This window comes from Carettochelys insculpta, chromosome 20 (genome assembly GCF_033958435.1).
Source record: "Carettochelys insculpta isolate YL-2023 chromosome 20, ASM3395843v1, whole genome shotgun sequence".
Taxonomy (NCBI): Eukaryota; Metazoa; Chordata; order Testudines; family Carettochelyidae; genus Carettochelys; species Carettochelys insculpta.
The window spans coordinates 19708731-19733750 of NC_134156.1; the positions used below are offsets into that span (position 1 = coordinate 19708731).

Here is a 25020-nt window from a genome sequence, read left to right on the forward strand (position 1 = left end):
ATACATTGGCCAAACTGCACGGTCCCTATGTAAAGGAAAAAAAATGGAAACAAATCAGATATTGGGAATGGTAACAAAAACCTGTAGGAGAACACTTCAGTCTCCCTGGACACTCAGTAACAGATTTAAAAGTAGCCATCCTGCAACAAAAAAACTTCAAAAATGGACTCCAAAGAGAAACTGCAGAGCTGCAATTCATTTGCAAATTGGACACCATCAACCAACGATTGAACAAAGAGTGAGAGTGGCTGGCCAGTTACAAAAGCAGTTTCTCCTCTCTTGTAGTCACATCTCCACATTAGCTGCTGATAATGGGTCACGAAAGCTTACACTCCAAAATATCTGTTAGTCTATAAGGTGCCACAGGACTTCTTGTTGTTTTATTTAAGAGGTATTCACTTCTTTAAGTAGACAGGAGTTTATTTGGGATTTAGGAATAATGCTCCTTCTGTTGCTCCAATTTGCCTTACTCACGCTTAGCTCAACCTTAGTGATGTCAGTGCTGTATCACATGCATATCTCGCAGATTTTTCTTTACATGTGTGCAGTGAAGATGAAGTTGACTATGAGCAGGTCTACTTTACAATGGACAGTCAGGCTAAAGTATGAAATTCCAGCTACATTAGTCATGTAGCTGTAGTCAGTGTACCTTAATTCGGGCTTCTGTGCCATCTTCACTGAAGAGAACTTTCTTGTCCAGTGTCCTGGAAGTTTGATTTAACGCGTCTCTACTAGGTGCGCTAAATTGAACTCTGGAAGATCAACTGTGACTGTGAAGACATACCTTTATATTCATAAAGTTTAAGGCCAGAAGGGCTATTATATATTATATAAATATAGTGCCTATATATAAAAAGGGAAATGAGGGCATCCCAGGGAACTAACAGTTCATTCAGCTTATGGGCTATAGTAGGAAAGATAATGGAGCAAATAATTAAGACATGAGTTTCCAGACCTCTGGAAAATAACACGGTGATCAGTAATAGCATTGATTTGTTGAGAAAAAATTGCATCAAACCAGCCTGATAGCTTTCTTTGTCAAGGTGATAAGCTTTTTAGAAAAGGGGAAAGTGACAGATCTGGTATATCTAAACTTTAGTATGGCATTTGGTACAATTTTGTGTGACCTTCTCATTAACAGACTAGGGAAATATAACCTAGATAGAATAACTATAAATTGGGTGCATAAATGGATAACCATTCCCAGGGACTGGTAGTTCAAGGTTCAGAGTCATCTCGGAAGGGTTTCACGTTTCATGACCTGTAGCATCCTTTTTGTCACTTAGCCCTTTGACAAGGTCAATCAGTGTTCTCCTTTATGGGTTTATCCATCAACAGTCATAGTCAGAGTCCCCACTCGCTGCCCCACTGCCACTCTCTCAGTGGCTGCTAGGGGAACCTGGGCCTTCCCTTTACTCCAGGTGCTGGTCAAGAAACCTTTGGCTCAGCAGTTTGTGGGCTGCTTCTCCTTGGACTGCTTCCCTTTTCTGTGTGTGCCAGCTCCATGAATCCTCTTCCCAAGCGTGACTGCCATTTTTCAGCTGCTGCCCCAGGTTGTAGCCAGATTCCTGACTTTATAAGCACCACCTGTTCTTGTACAGATAAAGCTGTTCCTAATTAGCTGCCTCCTGTCAAAATCTCACCTGTTCAAAGCTTAATTAGCTGATTGGGTCCACCTGGCCAAGTTCTGCTCTTGCAGGGCTAGTCTGGGGATCTCTGTCATATTCTTTGACATAATAGTTTATCCATTGTGCCTTAGTTAAACACGAGAGACCAGATCAGTGTGTCCAGCTAAGCTGTCCAGGAGCTGAGAATAGAGAAGAGGAGGTTGGGATTCTGTATTGAGAATGGTGGCAATTTGCCATCTGTTAGAACAGTCTAAATGTTGCTCCAAGTTGTGCTGGTTGGAACATTCTGGTAGAGAACATTCCTCAGGCCAGCTGTTGCCACCCAAACCCCTGCCTGATGTGGTCGGTTAGGAAGAGAGAAGATTAGAGTATAGGATTGATTGTGCTATGACATTGCACCCTGAGAAGCAGAAGTAACTAGTTTTAAGTGGGAGAGCCATAGTATGGTCCAAAGTATCACTGGTCATTTTAGAAAAGCTTTTTGATGGACAGAAAAGAGCTATGATATGTGGAGACATAATTCTGACAGTGCTTCTCAAAGACCATAATAAAAAGGTATGAGAGATTTAAATTATACTCTTTTATGCCGAGTTCCATCTATGTGCACAATAAATTTTGTGTGCACCAAGGCATGTGCAGATATGTACCATTGTATAAACAAATGTATCTGGCTCTGGGTGGCTCTGGGCACTTTGCCAATCAGTTGGGTGGCACCCGAATTTCTCCTGGGTGTCCACCCAAGCGCTTAGCTTACAGGGAACACTACTCTTAGGTGAACAGTGTAGCCTATTTATAATGAACAACAATTTCATTGGTGTGTTACAAGTAAGTGTTTAAATAAACTATAATGGAAAACAACAACAAAAAAGGCAAAACAAATATATTGAAATTCAGCTTGCAGAATTGGCAGCAATAGTTTTAACAGTTTTTTTATAAACAAAGATATATTAAAAAGGAAGGTTGGCATAGAATATAAAATCTGTAAATAATAGAAACCCAGAAAAGTAAACATGAGTGAGAGTTGAAGGGTATGCTTTGTATAAATTGGAGAAACAGTTATCTAATAAATAAGAGCTTTTAGAATTACTTATAAGTATGATCACTAATATTAAAACTTTCTTCTCACGTTGTTTTGATTATAATATAATTTTAGCTTTTTGGATGATAGTAGTTGTTTCTTTCACCAACTGAAATCTTCCACAATTTTTATATAGTGGGTGCAGATTGAAACGGTGGACGTTTATATGAAATAAGTAGCATCAAAATACTTGAATAACTATATCTGATTTTTTTGGTTTCATTTATTAGCTACCCTTTCACCACCACTCCCCCCAAAAAAGTTTTATAATTATAACAAATAAACAGCCATTGAGAAGCCTGAATATACTTTTATTCTAAAAGTGAATTAATGGCTATGTGATACTCTTTCTTTTAAAGCTGGAGATGAAAATAAAAATAATGGAAGCTAAATTTCATGAAGAAAAGCTTAAATTACAGCAAAAGCATGATACTGATGTTCAGAAGGTAAGAAATATTTGTACTTTACGAGCTGCATTTAATTGTTTTAGCTTTTTCAGATGAATATTTGTTTTGCTTTAAAATGAGATTTGTTTTGTTTCGCTGTGCAAAAATTGGTATGAGAAAGGGATCTCCAATACTGATATGAACTTGGAAATGGAAACTGTCTCTGTGAAAAGTTATTTAATGTGCTGTGTGATGATAGGGCACATATGGGGGTTTGAAGAAAATATTTGCCTTGCAGCCCAGCAACTTCTTTGGTTTTATCTGACAGTGAAATTTTAAACGTGTGATTTTATCATTAACTAAGATAGTCATCTGATTATTTTTCTTGACACTCCAGCTTTAACTCTAACATGGTATTTGTATTCCTTGCATTTTATTACTTTTAGTTTACCAAATGAATTTTCATATCAGTATATCACTACTAGCTTTTACTTCTTTATTTTTGACCCTTACGTGCAAAAGGTAGACTATTTTAATAAATAGAATTGCAAACTGTGGAATACTTATAACTGGGCTTAACTTAGTTTATCTAATTTTCTTTTTTACTTTTGGTCCTGCACAGCAATAAAATGTCCCCAAACAATGTGTACTTTGAGTTAGGTAGGATTTCTTCTTTTTTGCAAAGCATCACTTTGGAAATGATTGACTCACTACCAATATTGTTTATGTTAATAGCATGCTTTTTACATATTAAGTTCAGATCCTCTGAGTTAATAAGTGCTTATTCCAAGGCGCTGATCACCCTTAATTTCCAAGAAGTTAATGGGAGTTAAGTGCTCAGTATTTCACAGGTTGAGGTTCATGAAGCCTTATTCTAATTTAGGTTTAGTGCTACTGAGTGTCTGTTTTGTTTTTCAAAACTGAGTCACAGACTTGGAGGAAGTCAGTTGACACAACACCATGACACATCAAAGATTCCCATAAAGGAAGTTAATATTTGGTCAGGTGCATATTTGACTCATCTGTTTTCAAAGCTTGTAAGTGTATCTGGCTAGGAAGATGAGAGTCTAAAGGAAACAGCTTTGTAAGAATAAGAAATAGTTGAGATGCTTTCTCATCTCCTTCGTTGTTGTCTTTTTCAAGCTGCTGTCACTATTCCATGTTTTGAAGTGTTTTATCATGCTGGCTATGTTTTAGAAAAAGTTTAGTATTGGTATTAATTCCTTAATCACATGGACAATTTAATGTAGGTGAGAGGAACATTTTGTTTTGTGGTGGCAATGTTTTGCTTGATGTGAGTTTTTTTGAGTTACTATTAATATTTTAACATTAAATTTGAATAGTAACTTTAATGTTCACTTTATAATATTGATTAAAATAGCGTCTTAAAAATATAGCCAGGAGCGTAACAACTTACATAAATATACACCTTTTTATGTTACTGTACAAATTAGACTATACATTTCATTGTGTCTATAAAGTTTCAATGATAAATATTTTTATAATATGGAGGTGTTTGTATGTTCATAAATACAAATGTAAGAATGTCTTTAGCTGTTATGAAAAGAGGCTTCCATACCCCTACATACTTGTGGCTTGCCTCCAACAGTAGTGTTCTTTTGTGGTGGCCAGATTCCTTCAGGAAAGGGAGGAAAGATCAGCAAAGGTGATATTTTTGTAGGATCTGAGTATAGAGCTATGTTTTATATCACCAAAGAGTAGTTATGAGCTGTGAAGATGGGCAAAAACGTTACCTTTTCCTACAGCGGTGGTTCTCACAGTGCTATCCATGGACCACCAGTAGTCCACAACTGCCTTGCAAATGGGCAGTGAGCTTGAGGCTACGTCCCCCTCCCACACACAGGGCTGGAAGATAAGGGAAGTGAGGTATCTCAGTCGTGGCCAAGCTCAATGACGGTTGGGTTGTTTTTGTTTTTATTTTTGTTTTTCTTTTCTTCTTCATGTGACCCTGAATGATTTTTCTGTTGGGTCAGTGACCCTTGCAAAAAAAAAAAAAAAAATAAATAAAATAAAATAAAAATTCCCCAGCCCTGCCATCAATAAAGACAATGTTGAAACCTTTTGTTTTTGACATTAATTTTATTTTATTTTATTAAAAATAATGTTTTAAATTAACATAATATACACAATAAGATCAAAATATATACCCCTTTACATAAAAGTTGTGTGTTTATGTTTTTATGTTTCAGTAGCTGAATATGAATAATTCAGTATGGAAGGTATTTAGAGATAAGCGAATGCATTTTGTCCTCATGGGTGATTTGTTGGTGGTTTGTGGCAAGGTTTGCATTGAGTGAGGTGTGCCGCAGGCCAAAAAGTTTGAGAACTACTAGCCTACAGGGATGGATTGGAGATTCCATTGTACATAAACACCATAGTGAATCTCCATTATATTGTACTGTCTTTGGTTTAAAAGAGGCACAAAACATTGTAAAGGAATTACAAGCACATATATAAATGGTTTCAGAAGCAAGATAATGGGAAGAGGAGCTTTTAATGTGTTAATAAGGGTACAGGCAGATGTGCTCCTGTGGTGAAAAAGAAGACAACTGAGTACAGTTGGAGAGACTCATCAGTATACACACAAAGTCCCCACAGAAAATTTAGTATTACCAAAAATCAAAAATACTGCCTTTGGTTTTACTTTTGAAATAGTCATTTATAGTTTTTTGAGTTGCACAACAAGCTTTTTTGGTAAGATGTGTCACAGTACTTTAAAATTAGAGAAAAACAGTTTACCTACTGAGTGCTGAAGTGTTGTGCACCTTAGTTTCTCACTATGTTTGTACTCTGTCTTTGGTGAGATCTCAAAGGGATTAAATGAGCATTCATCAATAAAATTTATGGTCACATTCTTCAAAGAGTCTGGGTCTAGTGGCTGGAGCAGGCATTATAACTGGGGAGTCAACCCCCAGGTCAGATCCAGAGTCAGAATAGAGAATTGAGATAAATCTTGTAGCCAGAGTCAGAGAATCAAGCCAAGAATTGGAACAGAAGTTGAATATCAACCCAAGTTTCAGAGCCAGGTTGAGACTGGAGGCAAGGCTCAAGAACAGGACTTGGATAGCAGGAGCTAGGTTGGAAAACATGGTTCAGGAATCAGATAGGAAGACTTAGTCCAGTGTAGAAGCCGGGTAGAGCCCAGTTATATGGACAATTTCTTGTGCCTTGCTTTAAATTAAAATAGGAACCCCTGACCAGTCAGAGTTCACTGTGTTTCTTCAGTCAGGAAAATCCCCTCAGATGTAACTTCAGGTTTTGTGGTCTCTTCTGCGCAGTTGGTTAGTAGTGTCTACTCGCACACAATCTTCCAGAAGAAGATCCTCCAGAAGCTGTCTTCTGGAGAATCGTCTTCCAGAAGATTGCGTCCACACATTAAACGCATTCCGAAAGAGCTGCCTCTTCTTCCAGAAGATTGTGTCTACACAGCCATGGACGCTTTTCTGGAAGACAGGGGCAGGAAACATCGTGGATGGGGTCCCATGGCCGGAAAGCTCTTTCACGGGTGACAGCCCCATGCTGTATTAAAGTGCCCCTCCCAAAAAGCCCCTCTCTGCGTATGCTGCTGAGGCCTGCTGTGGTCCAGTTCTGGGCACCGCAATTCAGGAAGGATGTGGAGAAATTGGAGAGGGTCCAGAGGAGAGCGACGAGAATGATCAAAGGTCTAGAGACCAGGACCTATAAAGAAAGGCTGAAAGAACTGGGCTTGTTTAGTTTGGAAAAGAGAAGATTGAGGGGGGACATGATAGCAGTTTTCAGGTATCTAAAAGGGTGTCATAAGGCAGAGGGAGGGAACTTGTTCTTCCTTGCCTCTGAGGATAGAACAAGAGGCAATGGACTGAAATTGCAACAGGGGATGTTCAGGTTGGACATTAGGAAAAAGTTCCTAACTGTCAGGGTGATCAAACACTGGAACGAATTGCCAAGGGAGGTGGTAGAATCTCCATCACTGGAGTTATTTAAGAAGAGGTTAGATAGATGGCTTTCAGGGATGGTCTAGAAAGTGCTTGGTCCTGCCATGAGGGCAGGGGTCTGGACTCGATGGCCTCTCGAGGTCCCTTCCAGTCCTACTCTTCTATGATTCTATGATTCCGACATCCAGCCCTGGGGGAGGAGTCCTGACCCTCAGATCCCACTGTCATGTACCCCCAGCAGCTGCAGGCCCACATGGTTGCCCTGACCCTGCTGTTCAGCGTTCCCCTGGCCACCCTCCTCAGCCTCTTATGGTACAGAAGTTCCAGGCCCCAGGGTCCCGACCCACCACAGTCCCTCCAAAACCACCCCCAGACTATCCAGCTTGAGTGGACCCAGGCTACAAGGGCGGGGGAGGGCGGGTCATGTCCAAGTGGGATGATGCGTGCTGGCTGCAGAACCTCTGACTCAAGGAGACGACATTCCTGGAGATCTGCAGCTGGCTCACCCCCATCCTTCAATGGCAGGATGTGTGGATATGGCCAGCCCTCTCCGTCGAGAAGCACATGGCCATCACAGTCCAGAAGCTGGCTACCCCAGACAGCTACTGCTTGTCAGGCAGCAATTTGGGTTGGGCAAGTCCACTGTCGGCACCGTCATCCTTCAGGTAATTCATACTCCATGCCCTGGCCTGGCTCAGGGAGCGGGGAGTGGGCTGTCTGGCAAAGGGGGGATCCTTGGGGGCCAGAGGTTTAAGGACATGGACGGGGGGGCAGGGAGGCCTAGCCCTGAGAGACCATGACTCCCGACCCATACACAGGCCTGCTGCCAGAGGGGTGCCCTGCTGGGGATGGGGAGGGGGTGGCGAGGGCCCTGTAGGGAGGGAGGGGACTCCTGGGTAGCAGTCAGGGGCACCCTGTGCACACCCACGAATGGGCTCACTCTTTGTCCCATGCAGGTGATGAGAGCCATCAACGAGGTGCTGTTGTGGAGAGTCAAACACATCAGGGACCTGGACGCAGTCATAGCAGGGTTCGCCAGCCTCAGGTTCCCCCAGTGCTTCAGGGTGATCGACAGCACACACATCCTCATCAGGGCCGTGGACCACAGTGCTGGCCACTATGTGAACTGCGAAGGATACCATTCCATTGTTTTCCAGGTGGTGATGGACTACTGAGGGTACTTCATGGACATCTCTGTGGGCTGGCCATAACCACATATCGTGCGTGTCTTCTGGAACTCCGCCCTGTGCCATAGGATGGAGACTAGCACCTACATCCCCCAGTGGAAGTGCGCCATTGGAGACATCCCTATGCCACTCTGCCTGGTGGACGACCTGGTCTACCCGCTGCAGCCCTGGCTTACATGGGCTGCCTCACCTCTTCCCAAGAGCTCTTCAATGCCCTGCTCACATGGCTCCACTACCCCATTGAGTGTACCTTCACATGCATGAAGGTGAGGTTTAGATGCCTCCTCACATCCTTGAGGTCAACTGTGACGTTGGCTGCATCTGGGAGGCATTCACTGGAAGGGAGCACTGACCCTCACCCAAGCACCCCCCACAGGTCCCTCCTACACCCTTCATGCTCCCCATTATAATCAGGGGCATGGGTTGGAAACTGTTGAAGTGTATTTACAAAGAACTGTACAACAATAAACAAAGGTTTAAACTGTAACGTGGGGGATAAATATTTACATGGGGGTCATAAAATGGGGTGGGCTTTCCACCTTGGGTAGGGGGGACAGGGATGTGGATGAAGGGGGCACAACTCAAGGGATAGGGTGGAGGGCCATGAGCCTCAGCACCTGTGGGTGCCCCTTCTGCTCTGGGTGTGAGGCGAGGTCCCCATTGGGGCATGGAAGGGGCCAGGAGCACAGGGAGATAGCAATGCGGAGCTATGGCCTTGGCCTCATTGGCGGGGGGGAAGGTTTACGGGGTGGGGGTTCCTCCCCAACGCCCACCTTGGCCACAAGGCCTTTCAGGTGGCAGCCGAAAGGCCCGCTGGCAAGAGGGCAGCTACGGCCTCAAGAGCATCGGAAGGGTAGAAGCAGCTGTAGGGTTGGGAGCATCTAGGTCGGGGGGGGGTGGGATATGGGCGGAAGGCTGGGGGACATCTCACTGAGGGCCCCACACACTGTGTGGAGCATTCCCTCAACCTCCCTGCATGTGTCCCACTGACAGGCCAGTTCTGCCTCATCCAGGGCCAGTCGCCTCTTGGCAAGGGTATTTGGTGCCAGGGTGTGGCTGTATAGGCTGCTGCTGCCTCACAGCGCCCCTGGCGTCCGGACCTTCTGGTGCAGGCCCACCAGTCTGTGGTTGCTGGGGCTGCTCTGGGCCTGGCTCTGGGACTGGCAGGCCCTCCAGCCTGGATGGGGCAAGCAGGCCTCAGGCTTCTGGTGCAGCTCTCCTAGCCCTTGGATGGTGCTGCTGTAAGACATGGGAGGGTGAGGAAGGGGGTTCAGTACCTCCTCCTGGCCGTGGTTGCCATTTTCCCCATCCCCTTTGGCAGATGACCCACCCCGACCTGAGGGACAGGCGTGTCCCAGGGGATGCCCCCTATTTCCCCCTTAGCAGCAGCCTGTATTCCCTGCACACTGGCTTGAGCGGCATGTGGCCTTGAGGATGGTGCTGGCTGGGTATGCACCATGGCACACACTTAACAGAGGCTTCCTCAAAATGGTTGGGTGATGCCTAGCTGGAGGTGCACTGGCTGCAGGAGGTGGAGGGCAGCTTGTTGGTGAGGAAGCCCTCCAAGGACTTGTCCCCTGATGGGACCTCCAGCTGTAGTGTGCTGGGCTCTGTGGCTGGCCTGCGCTGGTCTTTGGCTGGACCTGTCTCCCACTCTGGTGCAGCAGGGGCTCTGGCACTGCCATCTCCACAATGTTGTGGTTGGGAAGTGTCATCCCCTATCAGAGGCCCCTACAGCTCCCTGAAGTAGGGGCATGTTGCTGGGGTCTGCCTGGACTGGAGGGCACTGTCCCAAGCCCTCATGGACAACTCAACTCCTTCACCTCGCACTGGGCCTGGTTGGGGGTCCAGGAAGGGTAGCCTCAGGCAGCCAGGTCATTTGTGAGGTGTACAAAGGCAGAGCATTCTTCTGGTGCCCCTTTGTGTCCCAGGGGACCTCTTCATCCTTCCAGAGCTCCAAGAGGTCCTGGAGCTCTGGCTCCATCCAAGATGGGGCCCTCCTTTTTGTGGTCTGATTGGGGTCCTAGCTGCTCTCAGCCAGCTCCCTGGGGCTGCTCTGGGGGGCATGGGGTGTCTGGCTGGTAGCCATCTGTCAGGCTCTGGCCTCTGCTGTCACTGCACGGGCAGCTGGGGTGTGTGTGCTGCATCCCTGGATGTATTGCTTGTCTCCATACCCTCAGCTTCCTTCCATGGGCTCTCTGGGTCCCTGCATCTTTAAAAGTGGCCAGAGACTGCAGATTCCCATCTCTGCACTCCAGCTGGCTGCCACCATGGTGGACTGCTCTTTTGGAAGAAGGGGCTGCGGAGCATCTACACATGTATTCTTCCAGAAGAATCTTCCAGAAGAAGGTGCTTTTCCTAGTTTGGGAGCAGAGTATAGAATCCAGAATAGGTGGCACCTTCTGGAAGAGCACCTTTTATGTGTAGACACTCCAAAAAGCTTCTGGAAGACCACCGGCTTCTTTCGGAAGGTCTTTTAAGTGTAGACACGGCTTTTGTTATTAAGGACATTTACATTAAAATAGTATCTTTGTCGCTGAAAAGGTCATATACTGTTGTTGCCTGCTTTCCATCTGAATGGATCCTCTGTTTATAACCATTGACTGTGGAAATGATAATTTCACACATTTCATTACTTTCATGAAGCCCAAGCATCCCTTGACTGCTCCTCTTTTATAGATGCAAAACTCATCCACTGCAATATAGAGGGGTATGTGTGTACACACATAAAATAGTTCTTTAGTTGTGGGTTATAGTTTTCTTTTGAATCACATGTTTGTTAAAGTGTTGTTAATTTCTACTACAGATTTTGGATAGGAAGAATAATGAAACTGAGGTGTTGAAGACCCTCTACAAAACTAAACAGAACGAAGCTGAGGAAACTATTAGGAAGCTAGAGAAGAAAGGTGATAATATGAGAGAACATTTTTGCTTTCTATTTTTGTTGTGCTGGTACAGGGGGCTGGACTAGATGACCTCCTAAGGTCCCTTCTAGCCCTAGGATTCTGTGATTCCATATACAATAAGGATTAAGGGCCCCATTTTATCTTTCAGTGTCCTAATTTTTTCAGTTGATTAGGATGCTCATTTGAATCATTTTGTCTGTTTTCCAAACTACGTTTTTCAAGAGACAGCATGTTCTTGTTAGGTTTTGTGCTTCATGGTTTTTGAGGAAGCTAAAATACTACAAGAACAGTGTTTCTTGTGATAGAAATACTTTTTTTTTTTTTTACCTCAAATCTCAATCAGAAGTACAAAGGTCAATGTCACTTGAATTCTAAAGCTAATTTAAAATGTTCAATTTGGAACCTTTTACAAGTAACAAGTTCAGGTTATTTTAAGCTCTAGGTGGAGAATCGAGTGGTTTCTTTATATGAATGAATGAATAAATAAAAATGCATTTAATCCAGCCCTGCTTTATGGTATATTTAAGTATTTGTCATGAATTTTGAAAAATGACTAGCAATTTTGAGAGTCTAACACTAGATATTTTTGAGGTTTGATTTTGTTTTGCTGCTGTTCTGCTATTTTTAAGAAAAGTTGGCAGTGCGTAAGCCTCGATGCAAGCTATGTGGAGATGTAATATTTTAATGTTTTCCTTGGGCACTTAATTTTCTTATTTTATACACTTAATGTAAGTTTACAGAATTCTGTATATTCATATTTATTTATTCACAATCAGAGAGAGAAAAATAGTACAGCAAACTCTTTCATATTTAGCATCCACAAGATGGGAGGTTGCCATATAATCAAATATTCTGTATAATAGAGAGTTGAGTACTCACACTGGGTAGGAGTGCAGACGAGCCTTCAGGCTTGACTCACGCACAGTGGTGAGCTCATGAGCTCAGTTGTAGGAGGGCCATGGGCAGGTTTACAGCTGCCATCTCCCACCTCCAGGGCGCTCTTCAAAACCCTGAATGGTAGAGCACTACAGCAGCTGGGAGAGGAAAAGGGAGAGGTGAGGTGGCACCATGGGTGGAGCTGCATCCAGCTCTGGGCGGGGAGGGGGAGCTGCATCTAGGCCTGGGGTGGGCCCCCCTCCCGGCTTCCAGCTGCCCTGCTGGGGAACAGGGATGGAGAGAGCAGAAGAGCCTGCTGTGTTTGTGTGCAGCCAGCAGGCTCCTCTGCTCTCTCTGTCCTCCCGCCCAGTGTTCCCTGCCCAGAGCTACTCAGCTCTGAGTTACGCTGGTTATTTGAGAGTGACGGTTACTCAAATGCCAGCTAGCCAACAGTTTACTATAATCAGGAAATATTTTATAGCTGAACAAAATTGCAGTGGAAAGAGACAATCCCATATTTGTGTAGACATCTAGTTTTAAGGTATGGAATTTAAATGTTACATTTGTAAGGACGTTTTCACGCAAACAAAAATTTTAAAATCACAAAAATATCAGAAATTGATATTTGATGTGGAAGGCTGGACTTTTGTTGCCAAAATTGGAAGAGGGTATTTCTTGAATTGTTTAATTTTCTTTTTTCTTTTTTTTTTTATAGTTCAGACCCTTGTTCGTGAGTCACAAGTTGTCAGAGAAACTAAGGAAAAACAGATTTTGGAGTTAAAGAAGTTGTGTGAACAAAGCACAGATTCTTTGAACAATGACTGGGAGAAAAGGGTAATGGATACCACTTTATTTGCTTTTAAGTCTGAAGTCTTCATTCAATAGGAATGTGGGAAAAATCAAGAGTATGGTTCAATACCTTGATGATTAATTTTAAAAAGGGACCCCTGCTACTTCTGAAATTATTTTTTGTATTCCCTGTACTTGCTTTTAGAGTAACATTGCCAATTTTTCTTACCATATTTTTTGCCTAAAATAGACCTCGGTAAGTGTGACGCACTGCAAAATTTTGGCGTTTTCATTTGTATGTACAACCGTCACTACACCATGTCCTCTGGACCATATGAGCAAATCCCAGTCTTTCTTTGCAGGCTCTCCGCAAGCCCTGTCTTTTCCTTCTGAGGGTATGTCTACACTTGGGAATAAAGTTGAATTTGTTAAAGCTGACTTTTTAATACTAGATATTGCAAAGTTGAATTTGAGTGTCCTGAACTGATTACAAATTTGATTTAGTGAGTCCCCACAAGGAAGCCTAAGTCCAACTGTGGAAGTGGGAGTCACTGCAAGTAGTTCTGGGTTTCCAATGTCATTGTCCCAGAATGCATTTCCCTCACTTCCTGCTGAAAACAATTGTCACTTTTTTGTGCAGTTTATGTCAACTGCCATTACAAACACTAACATGGATATGGAGTTGCCTCAAAGATTGTTGCAATGTTTTCTGCTCAGTTCTCACATCATGATGCAGTATCTTCTGAATGTACTGCCCATGCAATATCAGCTTTTTGCTGCCGGGAGCATGGACGGATGTGAAGATCTGGAGAGAAGCACTGTGGAGTTGCTGACAGCACTGGAAGCACTGCACAGAGTGAGTTCAGTTTCTGGACCCACGTAACCACCGCAGGCTGGTAGGGTCATGTTGTTTTGTAGTCGTGGGACAATAAGTAGGGGCTGCAAAACTTCTGCATGCATAAGGCTACTTTCAAGGAACTTTGTCAACTGCTGTCTCCCACCCTGAAGCACAGCGATACCAGAATTAGACCTGCTTTGACATTTCAGAAGCATGTGGCAATTGCTCTCTTGAAGTTTGCAGCTCCAGACTGCTACCGGTCAGTGGGAAATCAATTTGAAGTGGGCAAATATACAGTGGGAGCTGCTGTCATGATGATAGCCAAGGTTCTCAATAAGCTTCTCCTATGAAAGACAGTGACTCTGGGGAATGTGCAGAGTATAGTGGATGGCTTTGCTGCCATGAGTTTCACTAACTGCAGTGGCACCAAAGATGGAACACATGTCCCCATCCTGGTACCAGACCACCAGGCCTCAGAATACATTAACTGCAAGAGGTACTTCTCTATTGTGTTGCAGGCTTTGGTGGATCACAAAGGTAATTTCACTGATAGCAAAGTGGGATGGTTGGGAAGGGTGCATGACACATGAATCTTTAGGAATTCTGGTCGTTTAAAAGGCTCCAGACCGGACCTTTCTTTCCAGACCAGAAAATTAACATTGAGCGTGTAGAAATGCCCACCATGATTCTGAGTGACCCTGATTACTCCTTGTTTCCTTGGTGCCCTGGACTCCAGTAGGGAGCTCTTTAATTACAGGCTGAGCAGGTGGAGAATGGTGGTAGAATGTGCCTTTGGCTGTTGAAAAGCCAGGTTCAGTTGCCTTCTGACCTACTTAGACCTCAATGAAGAAAACATTACCCTTGTCACTGGGCCCTGATGTATTCTTCATAACATTTGTGTGTTGAGTTGAGAAAGTTTCATGCCTGCACGGAAGGCTGAGGCAGAGATTCTCACAAGAAATTATCAGCTACTGACCCCAAGGGAAAACAGGAAAGCCCAGAAGGCGGCATTGAAAATCAGGGATGCCTTGGAAACCAAGTTTATGAATGACCGTGAAGGGCGTTAACAGTAACCCCCCTCTCTCAACCCATGCTGTTTCCTTGACCTTTATGAAACCCCCCTCCAGCTGTGTGACATCCATCACCACCCACTAAACCCCAACGCATTTTAACCAATAAACAAAACTCTTTTCCAAATGATAATATTTTCATTTACGGGGCACTACTGGCAGTGTGGTGGCTATAGGGAAAACATAAGGATAGTGATATCATGGTTCATCAAAGGTTAGTCTTCTGCTGGAGGGTGACTTTGTGGGGCTAGAGTTCAGGGCTCTCCATGATCTTCTCCCCCTCATTCTGGGTCCACAAGGAGAGGAAGGAGCAGGATGTGTGGAGGGAGGGGGTATTGAAGGGAGGGGGCGTAGTTTGGGTGAGGCATGCAGAGCCAGAAGCAGAGGATTGGACTGAGTGGGTTGAGGGAGGTCTAAAATGCTGGTGCTTGGTGTATCAGGAGAGGTGAATGAATGGGGTAATGATGACATGTAACGTTGGTGCCTGGAGTGGCCTGGGGATACAGGGCCCCCAAAAGAATGGATTTTTTTCTGGTGGAACACACTGGAACGGAGGTCTAGCACCTTTTTGCGTTAGAACACCAGAAAAATTTTCATAACTGGTCCTGCAGCAGTGCACCGACTGGGATATTAAAACTGAACACCCCAATCCATGTGAGGAATCATCAGACTTGAGTTCTGGCACCCTTTTTTCTAGGGAAAAAAAAAGCATTGCCCAAAAGGAAAAGGTAATGTGTAAGGTTAGGGTGGCATGTAATGGGGCATGTGTTGGACAGGGTGTGCAGAGTTTGCTGATTTTTTCTCAAGCACTGCTTCAGTCAAGACAGAGGTCGCTGATTGTGATTTCTCAAACAGTGGTTCAGTCGACTCGGTCTGCCTGTTCATTACAGACAGGAATGAAGCATGTATTTGAGCCTGACAGTTCATCATGGTTTTCCTCCTGTCAGTCAGCTCTCCCTTTTTCTTTAACATCAAAATAACCATTCAACGTTTCATGCCAGGACTTCTTCCTTCTCCACATTTGGGGCAACCTCTTATGGGCAGAACTGGGGCCTGTTTGTCATCTAGCAAGATTGGATCCTGATAAGATAAATGTAGAAATATTAATGACATTGTCAATAGCAAAATTTTTGTCTTTGCTTGGAACAATGACCATACTGACAAAAAGAATGACTGTCTGTCTCTATGGAAGAACATATGGGAATTGCAAAGTCACTGGTAACCCTTAAGACTGCAGAAAGCATGATTCCAATCATAACAATTTGAACTCTTCTGAAGCTGAGGTTTATCTTCAATACCATGGTAAGCTATCTTTGGTTCATGGGGAAAAAAATTTGCCACTTGTCCATACCAAACCTTCTTTAAGCAACTCTGTGACGTGTGTGTGGGGTGGGGGTGGGAGGAGCACTGCATGTTCCAGTGGATGCTGGTCCAGTGGGGAGTGGGTGGCTTCATTGTGGCATTCTTAAAGAAGCACCTGGATTTTAAAGTGCCTGCTCCAGGAGTTAAAAAATGATTAAATTTCACTCCCAGAGTGCATGTGAAATAGGGGAGGGTCTGATCGCCCACTGGCTGCGGGGTGATGGGGTTGCTTTGGAGCATGTGCTGCTTAAAGCAGCACCTGGATTTTTAAAGCAGGTGCTTCAGGAGATGCATGGCCCATGCTCTGCATTAGCTAGGTCACAGGCAAAAAATCGTTAGGGACTCATGAAACTTCCCATGTTTTCTAAGTTCCTAAACAAAACATCAGACTCATCAGAATAAGAAGGGTGAAGTAAAGATTGTTGATTCTTTCTGGGTACAATGTTGGAAAATTTGCATAAATATCGGCATTTTCTTTGTTGGCTTTGAGTTGGAGGAAGATAGACCTCATCCCAGTGTTGTGTGAAGAAGCTAAAATCTCTTGATGGCTCCATGCTGGGACCCTTTTGTGATCCTGAGAACTCATGTCTACAAGGGGTACTGCAGCGATATGATCCACACATCTCCTCGCCACGCTGGCCAGAAGGAAAGGAAATCTAATTAAAATTTCCAGCCTGGTGACCACTGATTCATGTCACCTACTTCCTACTCACCTGGAGGGCAGCAGAGGTAGAGCGATGACCAGAAAGGACACATTGAGGGACATTGTGGGACAGTTTCAGAGGCTAATAATATCGATTTTAATAACGCTTCCATCTGCACCTTGTATAGTTTGACCATTGCAAAATTGACTTTTAGGACTTACTGCAGGGGAAATCAGCATTACAAAAGGTGACGCTAGAGCCCCTTAAAATTGACCTGTTGAGCTCTGGAGTGTAGACTGATGTTTCATAAAATTGATCTTAACCCCCTTAAATTTGACTTAATCTAGTGTAGACCAGGCCTGAGAAGCCCATTACCTGGGTTTACAAAGGAGGTGTGCTATCATATTCTTTGTGGAATTTTTATCCATCAAACCTTTGCTGCCCATGGCCACAATGACTCTTCTGAAAAGCTATTTGTGCAGTAATACGTGCATTTTTCAATCAAAATTTTATTTACTTTAGGCTTAAGGCTGTATGAGTGTGTGCTGAGACAGATTTATCATACTACGCCTCCGCCTTTGCCATGGTACTATTGAGACAGCGTGCTGTTAGCCCACAAGGGAGGGAGAAAGGTCACCCCAAAGTTAAGGCTCCTCCCTTCCCAGACAAGATGTGTTTAATTTTATGTCTTGGCATCTGGACCTATAAGCCAAAGGCCTTGTTGGTTTTTCTAATTTCTTTGGAAGAAGACTTGCACATAAACATTGTTTTTTTCTAACAGCAGAGAACCTGAGGCAAGAATGCTTAATGTTTTGTTTCTTAAAGAGCAGTGTTTTGACCCTAAGTTCATCATACTTACTCTGCAGAGCAGTTAACTAGCAAGTGCTGTTCCCAAAGCTGTCATTATCAAAACTGTCAATGATACAAGTACATAAACAAGAACACAAACAAAAATGCCCTGTTAATTTTAAATCCACTAAAAACACAGGAGTGGCATAAAGGCATCATTTACCCCCATGCTAAAAAAAACAAGATAGTTCAGCATTCCAAAACAATAAAATAAAAATGGTTAACTAGAGTATTTGTATGCTGTATATGAAAGTTACTTAATTTTCTTCTTCTCAAGTGCCTTTTTTCATTGAATAGATGTTGATCTGTGCAAACTCATATCATTGCTATCCTTTGTTGTATTAGGGGTCAAGTTGTTGGCAGGAGACTCAGCATATTTTGCTGATATAGTATTGTACAGTAAACTCTTGATTTAAGAGACCTTGGTATAATGGACTTCAAAATAATGGATGCTGTCTGCCAGTCCCTCGCGCCTCCTCCCCAAAATAAATGCCAGAGATTCATCAGAGCTGGTGCTGGTGCTGGCTCTGGAGGAGCTGCTGGAATGTCTGGGGATGCTGGGCCTGGAGGGGACACTGGCATTGCTGAGGCAGGAGGGGCGGGAGGGGGGTGCTGCATCGAGCTGCAGGAGCTCTTCTTCCTCAGCCCCATGTGTGTGGAGCACGTTGGCGCCTGGATGCAGCTGCCTGCAGTGGCACTGAGCACCAGCCATGGTGTCAGAGGCTGCTGTCCACCGGCAGGCTGGGGGCAGACATGCTCTAACTTCATGCAGGCAGCTGGGAGCCAGGGGATGGAGGAGACATAGCACTGAGAACTGTGGGAGGTGGAAGGAGTCAGGCTGGCATTCAGATCCTCCCATGGTAATTGGGGGAAGAATCGGGAAGGACGGTGAGGAGGACAAGAGCTGGTTTGGGAAGGTCAGTGAACCATCGAACAGTGTAACCATTCAGATATAATGGACTTTCAGCGTTAATGGATGCCCCTTTTCCCCATTAGTCCATTAAGTTGAGGGTGTACTGTATAACAAACTAGGTGCTGTGTTTGCACCATGATTTACGCTTGAAAAAAATGATGCTTGGTGTAATGTTTACTTAAAAAATTAATCAGGTATTCTCTGATTTTTGCACTTACTGAAATGGCGTTTTCATCTGTTCCAAATTTTTAATAAAGACAGACATATAGCTATATAATAAAGTTATTTTTCTTCTAATAGTAAATACTAAGCCAATGATAAAATCATGTTTCTAGCTTTCATTATGTGAGTATCATGCATTGTTTCGGTAAGCAACTTTTGACTAACTTCTACATGGACAATCCTGACATAGTTATCCATACATTTTTTTTAACTAGGGTGGTAATTTTCATATTTCTGTGTGTAAGGCTTGGTACTTTTACAAATAATTTGAAGACAGCAATTAAAAACATGCTAACTATGAACAAGCTTATTGCAATTTAAAAATATTCATTTTTCCAGCACTGAATTTCTCCCTATGTACAGTTTTAGTTTTCATTCTTACAGTTCTGAGGAAGACTTATATTGCCTCTGTACACAGTATATTCTATGAGGATGTGGTCATGAGGAATATTATCATTGCATGAGTTTGCATGAATATTATAAGATCAGTATTATCAGGTGTTTCAGGCACCTGTCAAGAAGACTGACCAGTACTGTGGTATTTTTATTAAAACAAGAAATATGTATATGTTAATGTGGTCTTAATAGGTAGATTTCAGAGTGTCATTAACCACACAGGTGTGTTGTTGCATGTTCCTTGGGTCATTGTGAGCGGGATAGGCTTGTTTGAAACAAGGTAATGGTTTGTGTCTTCACCAGTCAGGATCTGGCCAGTTAGACATACAATTATTACCAGAGGGACTTGGTATATAAACTCAGGTTTGAAGGTCCAAATTTTTAAATCAATTTAGGTACTTAGAAGTTGAAATCCCATTGAAACCCTTTTTAAAATGAGGCTTTGGCTCTTAATTGAGTTAGGCGTTGCACTGCTGAAGGCAGCCACTCTTAAATACCTTTACAAATCTGGGCTGAAGCTCTTAAGCCAGAAATGGATTGACTTAGTTTTGGACTGAAAGTCACATATTGGGCAGCCCAGTACGGTAGCTCCAACTGATGTCACGAATATTACTCTCTAATCCAAGTAAGTGGATAGTTTTGTTTCCAGGTTCCCCAGTCTGCTAGATTTAAAACCTACTGTTACACGAAGGAAAGCAGTTGTGGAGAAAAAATTATTTGTAGAGCAGAAAATTTATAAAGCTTGTGCATTAGTAACTGGTTCTGTTTCAATATTAAAATGAATACAAAATGAATTAATTAATAGCAAAAATTACAAATATATTTTCAGTATTCTCTAAAAGGTAAGTTTAAATTGGTTCATTTATGTTTTCTTAAGATTTCTTCTTTTTTACTTCTGCAGCAGTGACACGGTAAAACTTATCACATATGAATAAAGGGAGAAATATGTTTTTTTTTCTAAGAGTCAGAAAAGTCAGCTATGCAGTTTTATAAGTCACTGAATACTCTGGTAATATATTTTTTTTAAATATAGCTTCACAATGCTGTGGCAGAAATGGAAAAGGAAAAATTTGATCTTCAGAAGAAACACACAGAAAATATCCAAGAATTGCTTGAGGACACAAATGCACGTCTTAGTAAAATGGAGACCGAGTACTTGGCACAGACAAAGGCAACTGTAAGTTTTTTTTTAAATCGTTAGATCTTGATCACAAATATGAATTACAATCTTAAGTTTTCACGCACCTGTGCATTTTAGAATAGCCCTTTTTCGTAAGATGTGGTGTATCAGAAAGACAGTATTTGGGAAAGAGTTCAGGTGAGAATTATTATTTTTTCCCTCCATAAAGTGGACATAAAGACAGCAGGACTGAAAAAAATTGACAGCCCTGAAGTACCATGCTACATCACACTGACTTTTCTTCATCAGAAAGATAGAATTAATAAAAATTTATTTCAAATGTCTAGGGAGTTGTTTTTTCCCCAGTAAGTTAGGTTAGACACACTTGACTCTCATTTTCCTGCTTCTGTAAACAAAAGTAAAATTGTAATTTCTAGGGTTTCTGATAGGTGCTTTATTGGTGTATTGGAAGCTAAAATCTGGTGTAGTGTAGAGAGTTCAAATGCAAAATTCTTCAGACTTAATCATTAACTTGCCTCTTATCTGGAGGCAGGGACAGTCCTTAGGAGAGAAGATAATTCAATCTCTATTTGTATTTGTTCCTTGATTTATCTGCTGAGACTAGTAACTGTGTTGTTGTTAATTAAGTTAATTGTTTATAAGGAATGTGAATGAGATCACTGTTTCATTATAGCATGCAACAGAATTTCTTTACTTGAGAAACAAAAGACTTAGTACACAAATGTAAACACTTCCTGAAAATGTTTCCTGTTATAAATTTACTTTCTCACCATTCCTCCTCCTCTCTACTGCTTCTCTTTGTTCATGAAGCTGAACTGTTCCTCTTATTTTCCAGTTCTGTTGCTTTTGGCTTACCTCCAAAAGAGGTAGTTTACACACAGTGTAGGAAGTACGGCCGTGGGGGGTGCTGCAGCACCTCCATATTTTGGGCCAAGAATGGTCCTGCATCAGGATCCCGGCCACCAAGCTGCACCTGGGGTCCTTTCTGCTGTGTGGGATCCCAACCTCTGCTGCTGGCTTCTGGGGTTACAGCCACTGGCCTTGCTGCCTGCTGCACTGCTAACTCTAAGAGAAGGAAGAAACTAGGGCATCTTGTTAGTGAAAGCACAAAAGCCTTGCTTGTCAAAGCTCTTTGGAATGATGATGGAGGGAGGTCTGGGACCAGGCTGACATTTGTAGGCCATTATGCAGGGGCTGCAGAGGGAGCATAGCCTCAAACTGTTTTTCTTGAAGCTCAAGCAGATAACTTAATATGTCTGATTGGTCCTTTATAATATGCAGCATTTCATCTTGTGTGACATGTTCTCCATATCCACTTCTTCTGATCATGAAGTCCTCCAGGCTCTGAGCTCTGTATTAGCTGTCCTGGTGGTGTTCATTATCTTGTTGAACATGTCATTGTGCATTCTCTTTTTCCATCTGCTGATCTGCAGAAGCCTTTTTGCTGGTGTGCAGGATATTTTCTGAAGGTCAAGCTTCCCACTATAAAGCATGGAAAGTACAAGGCAACTGTTGTTAGTGCATACCCTGAGTCTGGTACAAGGCTGCCCTTTAAAAGTCACTCCTTTTATTACACCCAAGTGCAAGCCAGAACATAATCAGAATCCTTAGCAATTCAGTGAACCAGTTTGAAGTTCCAGCCATGGTGAGTATGCCTGAGTGGTATGGGTGATGAGCTCTGGGCTGCAACTTGTGGGAAATCTATGTCAGGAGGGAAGGTGGACAATTCCTCCTCCTCTTTTCAATACAGACATTAATTTGAGGCAAGGGATCAACACTAAACTCCTAAAAATTCTGTCTTTGTTCAAGATTGCTCTTGGGGTGTTTGGGGGTTGTGTGCCTTCTCTTTCATTAACGCCGCTGGTAGGAGTCACCCTAGGCTTGCAGATTCAGAAGTCAATGTTGATGCCCGCCACCCAAATCACTGGCGTATTAGGGAAACCATGGTTGAAGAACCTGAAAATGACCATGGGTGGGGTATCACGTGCACTTTTGTTTGCAGTACAAGCATTTGTAATGGAAAACTCACCTATGTCCTCAGATGATCCTATGTGATATTAGTCTCCTCACTGTTAACAGTGGTAGCAAGAAAGCGTATGCTGCAAGCATGTGCGGTGCAAACCTAGCCTTTATGTTGCGACACTCTGTACTGCAATGATGTCAGTAGAGTTAATACTGGAGTGTGTTACCAGATTTGTCCATTACTTTTGGGCTATGCCTAGAGAGAGAGATTTCTGCATTCCATGGAGCTTGCACTGATTGAAGTACCCAGATGGTGATGGTAGCCAGGGCAGGAGACAAGCAGAGCCCCCAGCACAATCAGGCAGGAGATGATGATGAAGTCTCAATGGAACTGATGTAGAGTTTACATCCAGGTATCAGGACAGTTTCTTGAGCAAGCTTAGATGTTTTTGTAGGAACAGAACAATAGTTGAAGAAGAGCACTGGATTTGATGATGGGTGATGTTCCTTGAACAAGCTCACACTGCAACTAGACAGTTTCAGTATTTTGGGTATCGATAGGCTCCATCAGTAGAATTGTCCTGACAATGATTAATTTGTGTGTGAGCAGGCCTGGGTTCATTAGCAACTGGAGCAGAGACTTCCCATCAGGCAGTGCTTCTCTGCTTTTGGTATCCCATAGTTCAGTAAGGTTCCTGCTTTAGAAAAGGTGTTCTCCGTTCATTATGCTACTAGAGATGTCTTTCTGTTCTGTCTTCAGTGCAGATGAGGCTAGGGGTGTTTCCTTAATCCACTCACCCTTGTTGCTGGGATTTAGATGTGTCTACCCCTGCAACTTTCGGTGTTGTCTTTGGGTTCCAACAGAGGCTCCAGGTGGGGTGGGGGGTTGTCCTTTATGTGCTCACTGGCTCCCTAAGAGCACAGGATTGACTGGTGGTTATGCTCTGGTTCCCCAAAAACACAGAGTTGGTAGGTAACAAGTCCCCCCATTGATGGGGTGCTTGCGCTGAGCAAGTATCCCCATCACATCCTCCTTAGCCCATGGTAGTGAGTCTGGTCTTCAATTCATTGTTACCATCTCAAAAGTTGTTGAATTCGGCAAACCAGTAGAATCAGACCATTTACTCTAGTATAATTTGGGAACTAATGATCACCACAATGGAGTGAGCATAATATTTAAAAGACCAGTTGCACAGGGGCTCCATCCAAGCAATGTCTCCCACCAGGAATTGTGGCCTGTAATTCCAACTGTAATGGCTCTCCCAGCGATCTGCACAGTCCATATAGGCATGATAAACTTACTATTACAACTAACAATAGCAGTTATGTTAGAGAAACAGTGATTAATGTCAGGCACCATGGGTTGAATCCCATGACTAAGTTTTACCCATTCACCCCAACCCCTATGGCTAGTTCCAATTAAGGGGACATGTAAAGGTGTAATGTGGGATATAGTAATGCCTTCTAAGTGTATTTGAATTTCCTTCAGACAAGTGCAAGGTTGAAGAACCAAATGTCTTTGTTGATCCAATTCTAGTGTGTACAAGCCAGACTGAGTCCTTCTGAAATGGAAAGGTGCCGATAGAATTTGAATCAAATTGTTGGAATGAGTAAGTCACAGTGGCCATTTCTACGCAGGCCTCTTCCTTTGGAAGTGGCATGCTAATACACGGAGCGAAAGATGCTAATGAGGCGCGGATGTGAATTCCCCGTGACTCATTAGCATAATGTCACATGATTTGGAGTCCAGAAGACCGTTCTTCCAGACTCCAAAATGCCGTGTAGAAGTGCGGCCCTGGGGGCGCTTCTGGAAGGAAGTCCTTCTTCTGGAGGCCCCTTCTTCCCGAAAATTTTTGGACTCCAAATCACATGACATTATGCTAATGAGTCGTGGGGAATTTGCATCCGTGCCTCATTAGCATATTTCATTCTGTGTATTAACATGCCACTTCCAAAGGAAGTGGCTTGTGTAGAAATGGCCAGTGTGTGCCCTTAAGTGGAATTTCTTGGTCTGAGGAACCTTGCTGAATGAGGTCATGCCTCCCTCACCTCTGTTCAGTGTCTTCTGTTCTCCTCTTCCTCCTTTTCCTCATCTTATCCAGAATGTCCTCTTCGTTGTTGCCTGAAGTGACATGGTACTTAGACTCATGGGAGGTATTCATGCTGTGTTTAGGGGGTAGTGGTATGGTCAGCCCTGAGAATTGTATGTAGCTCATTGTAAAAGCGACACATCTGAAATTCAGTACCAGAATGACTTTTGGTCCCCCTTTTCTGGTTCACTTGTCAAAGTTCTTTGATTTTCTTTTGGCACTTGTGCGTGTTCCTGTTGTAGTCCTTCTTCCTGGTGGCCCACATAATCTTTTTCAGATATCTGTGTTTCTTATGTTGGATTGGAACTGTGCTTGCACAGTCTCTTCTCTTTACAGACCAATAAGATCCACACTGATCACAGAAGAAACAGCAATTGAAAAGTTCCTGGGGCTTTAATAGGGCAGGGGATGCTTCCTGTTTACGTGGGTGCAGAGTTGAAAATGGTCTAGAGAGCAGTCACAGAGGAGGATGTTTGGATACCTCCTGGATGCCAATTTAGTTGACGTAAAATGCGGTGTCTGCATTCCCTCTTTCTCAACCCATCAGCATTGAATTAAGTGCTATGCCTATTGCTCTGATGGTGCAGTTAATTCAACATTTACAGGTGAGTTAGGCTGGTGTGGATTCATACATGATTAGGCAACGTAAGGCAGCTTTTGTTTACCTAAGTTTGTAGTATAGACCAAGCCTGAGAGATGTGATGCAACACCTTCTTTCCAGAATCAGAAATTTGATAAGAGAATGTGA

General features: G+C 43.2%; 1 protein-coding gene across 3 annotated transcripts in view; it reads left to right on the plus strand.

The window, feature by feature from the left end:
• The window catches only part of CEP112 (centrosomal protein 112), a 401457-nt gene that overhangs the window by 90020 nt on the left and 286417 nt on the right, over nt 1–25020 (plus strand). For all 3 annotated transcript variants that reach the window (XM_075014699.1, XM_075014700.1, XM_075014701.1), the window contains 4 exons: nt 3066–3152; nt 11021–11120; nt 12712–12830; nt 20113–20256. In XM_075014699.1, coding sequence (XP_074870800.1) covers nt 3066–3152; nt 11021–11120; nt 12712–12830; nt 20113–20256 — 450 coding nt within the window. The remainder of the gene's footprint in view (nt 1–3065; nt 3153–11020; nt 11121–12711; nt 12831–20112; nt 20257–25020) is intronic.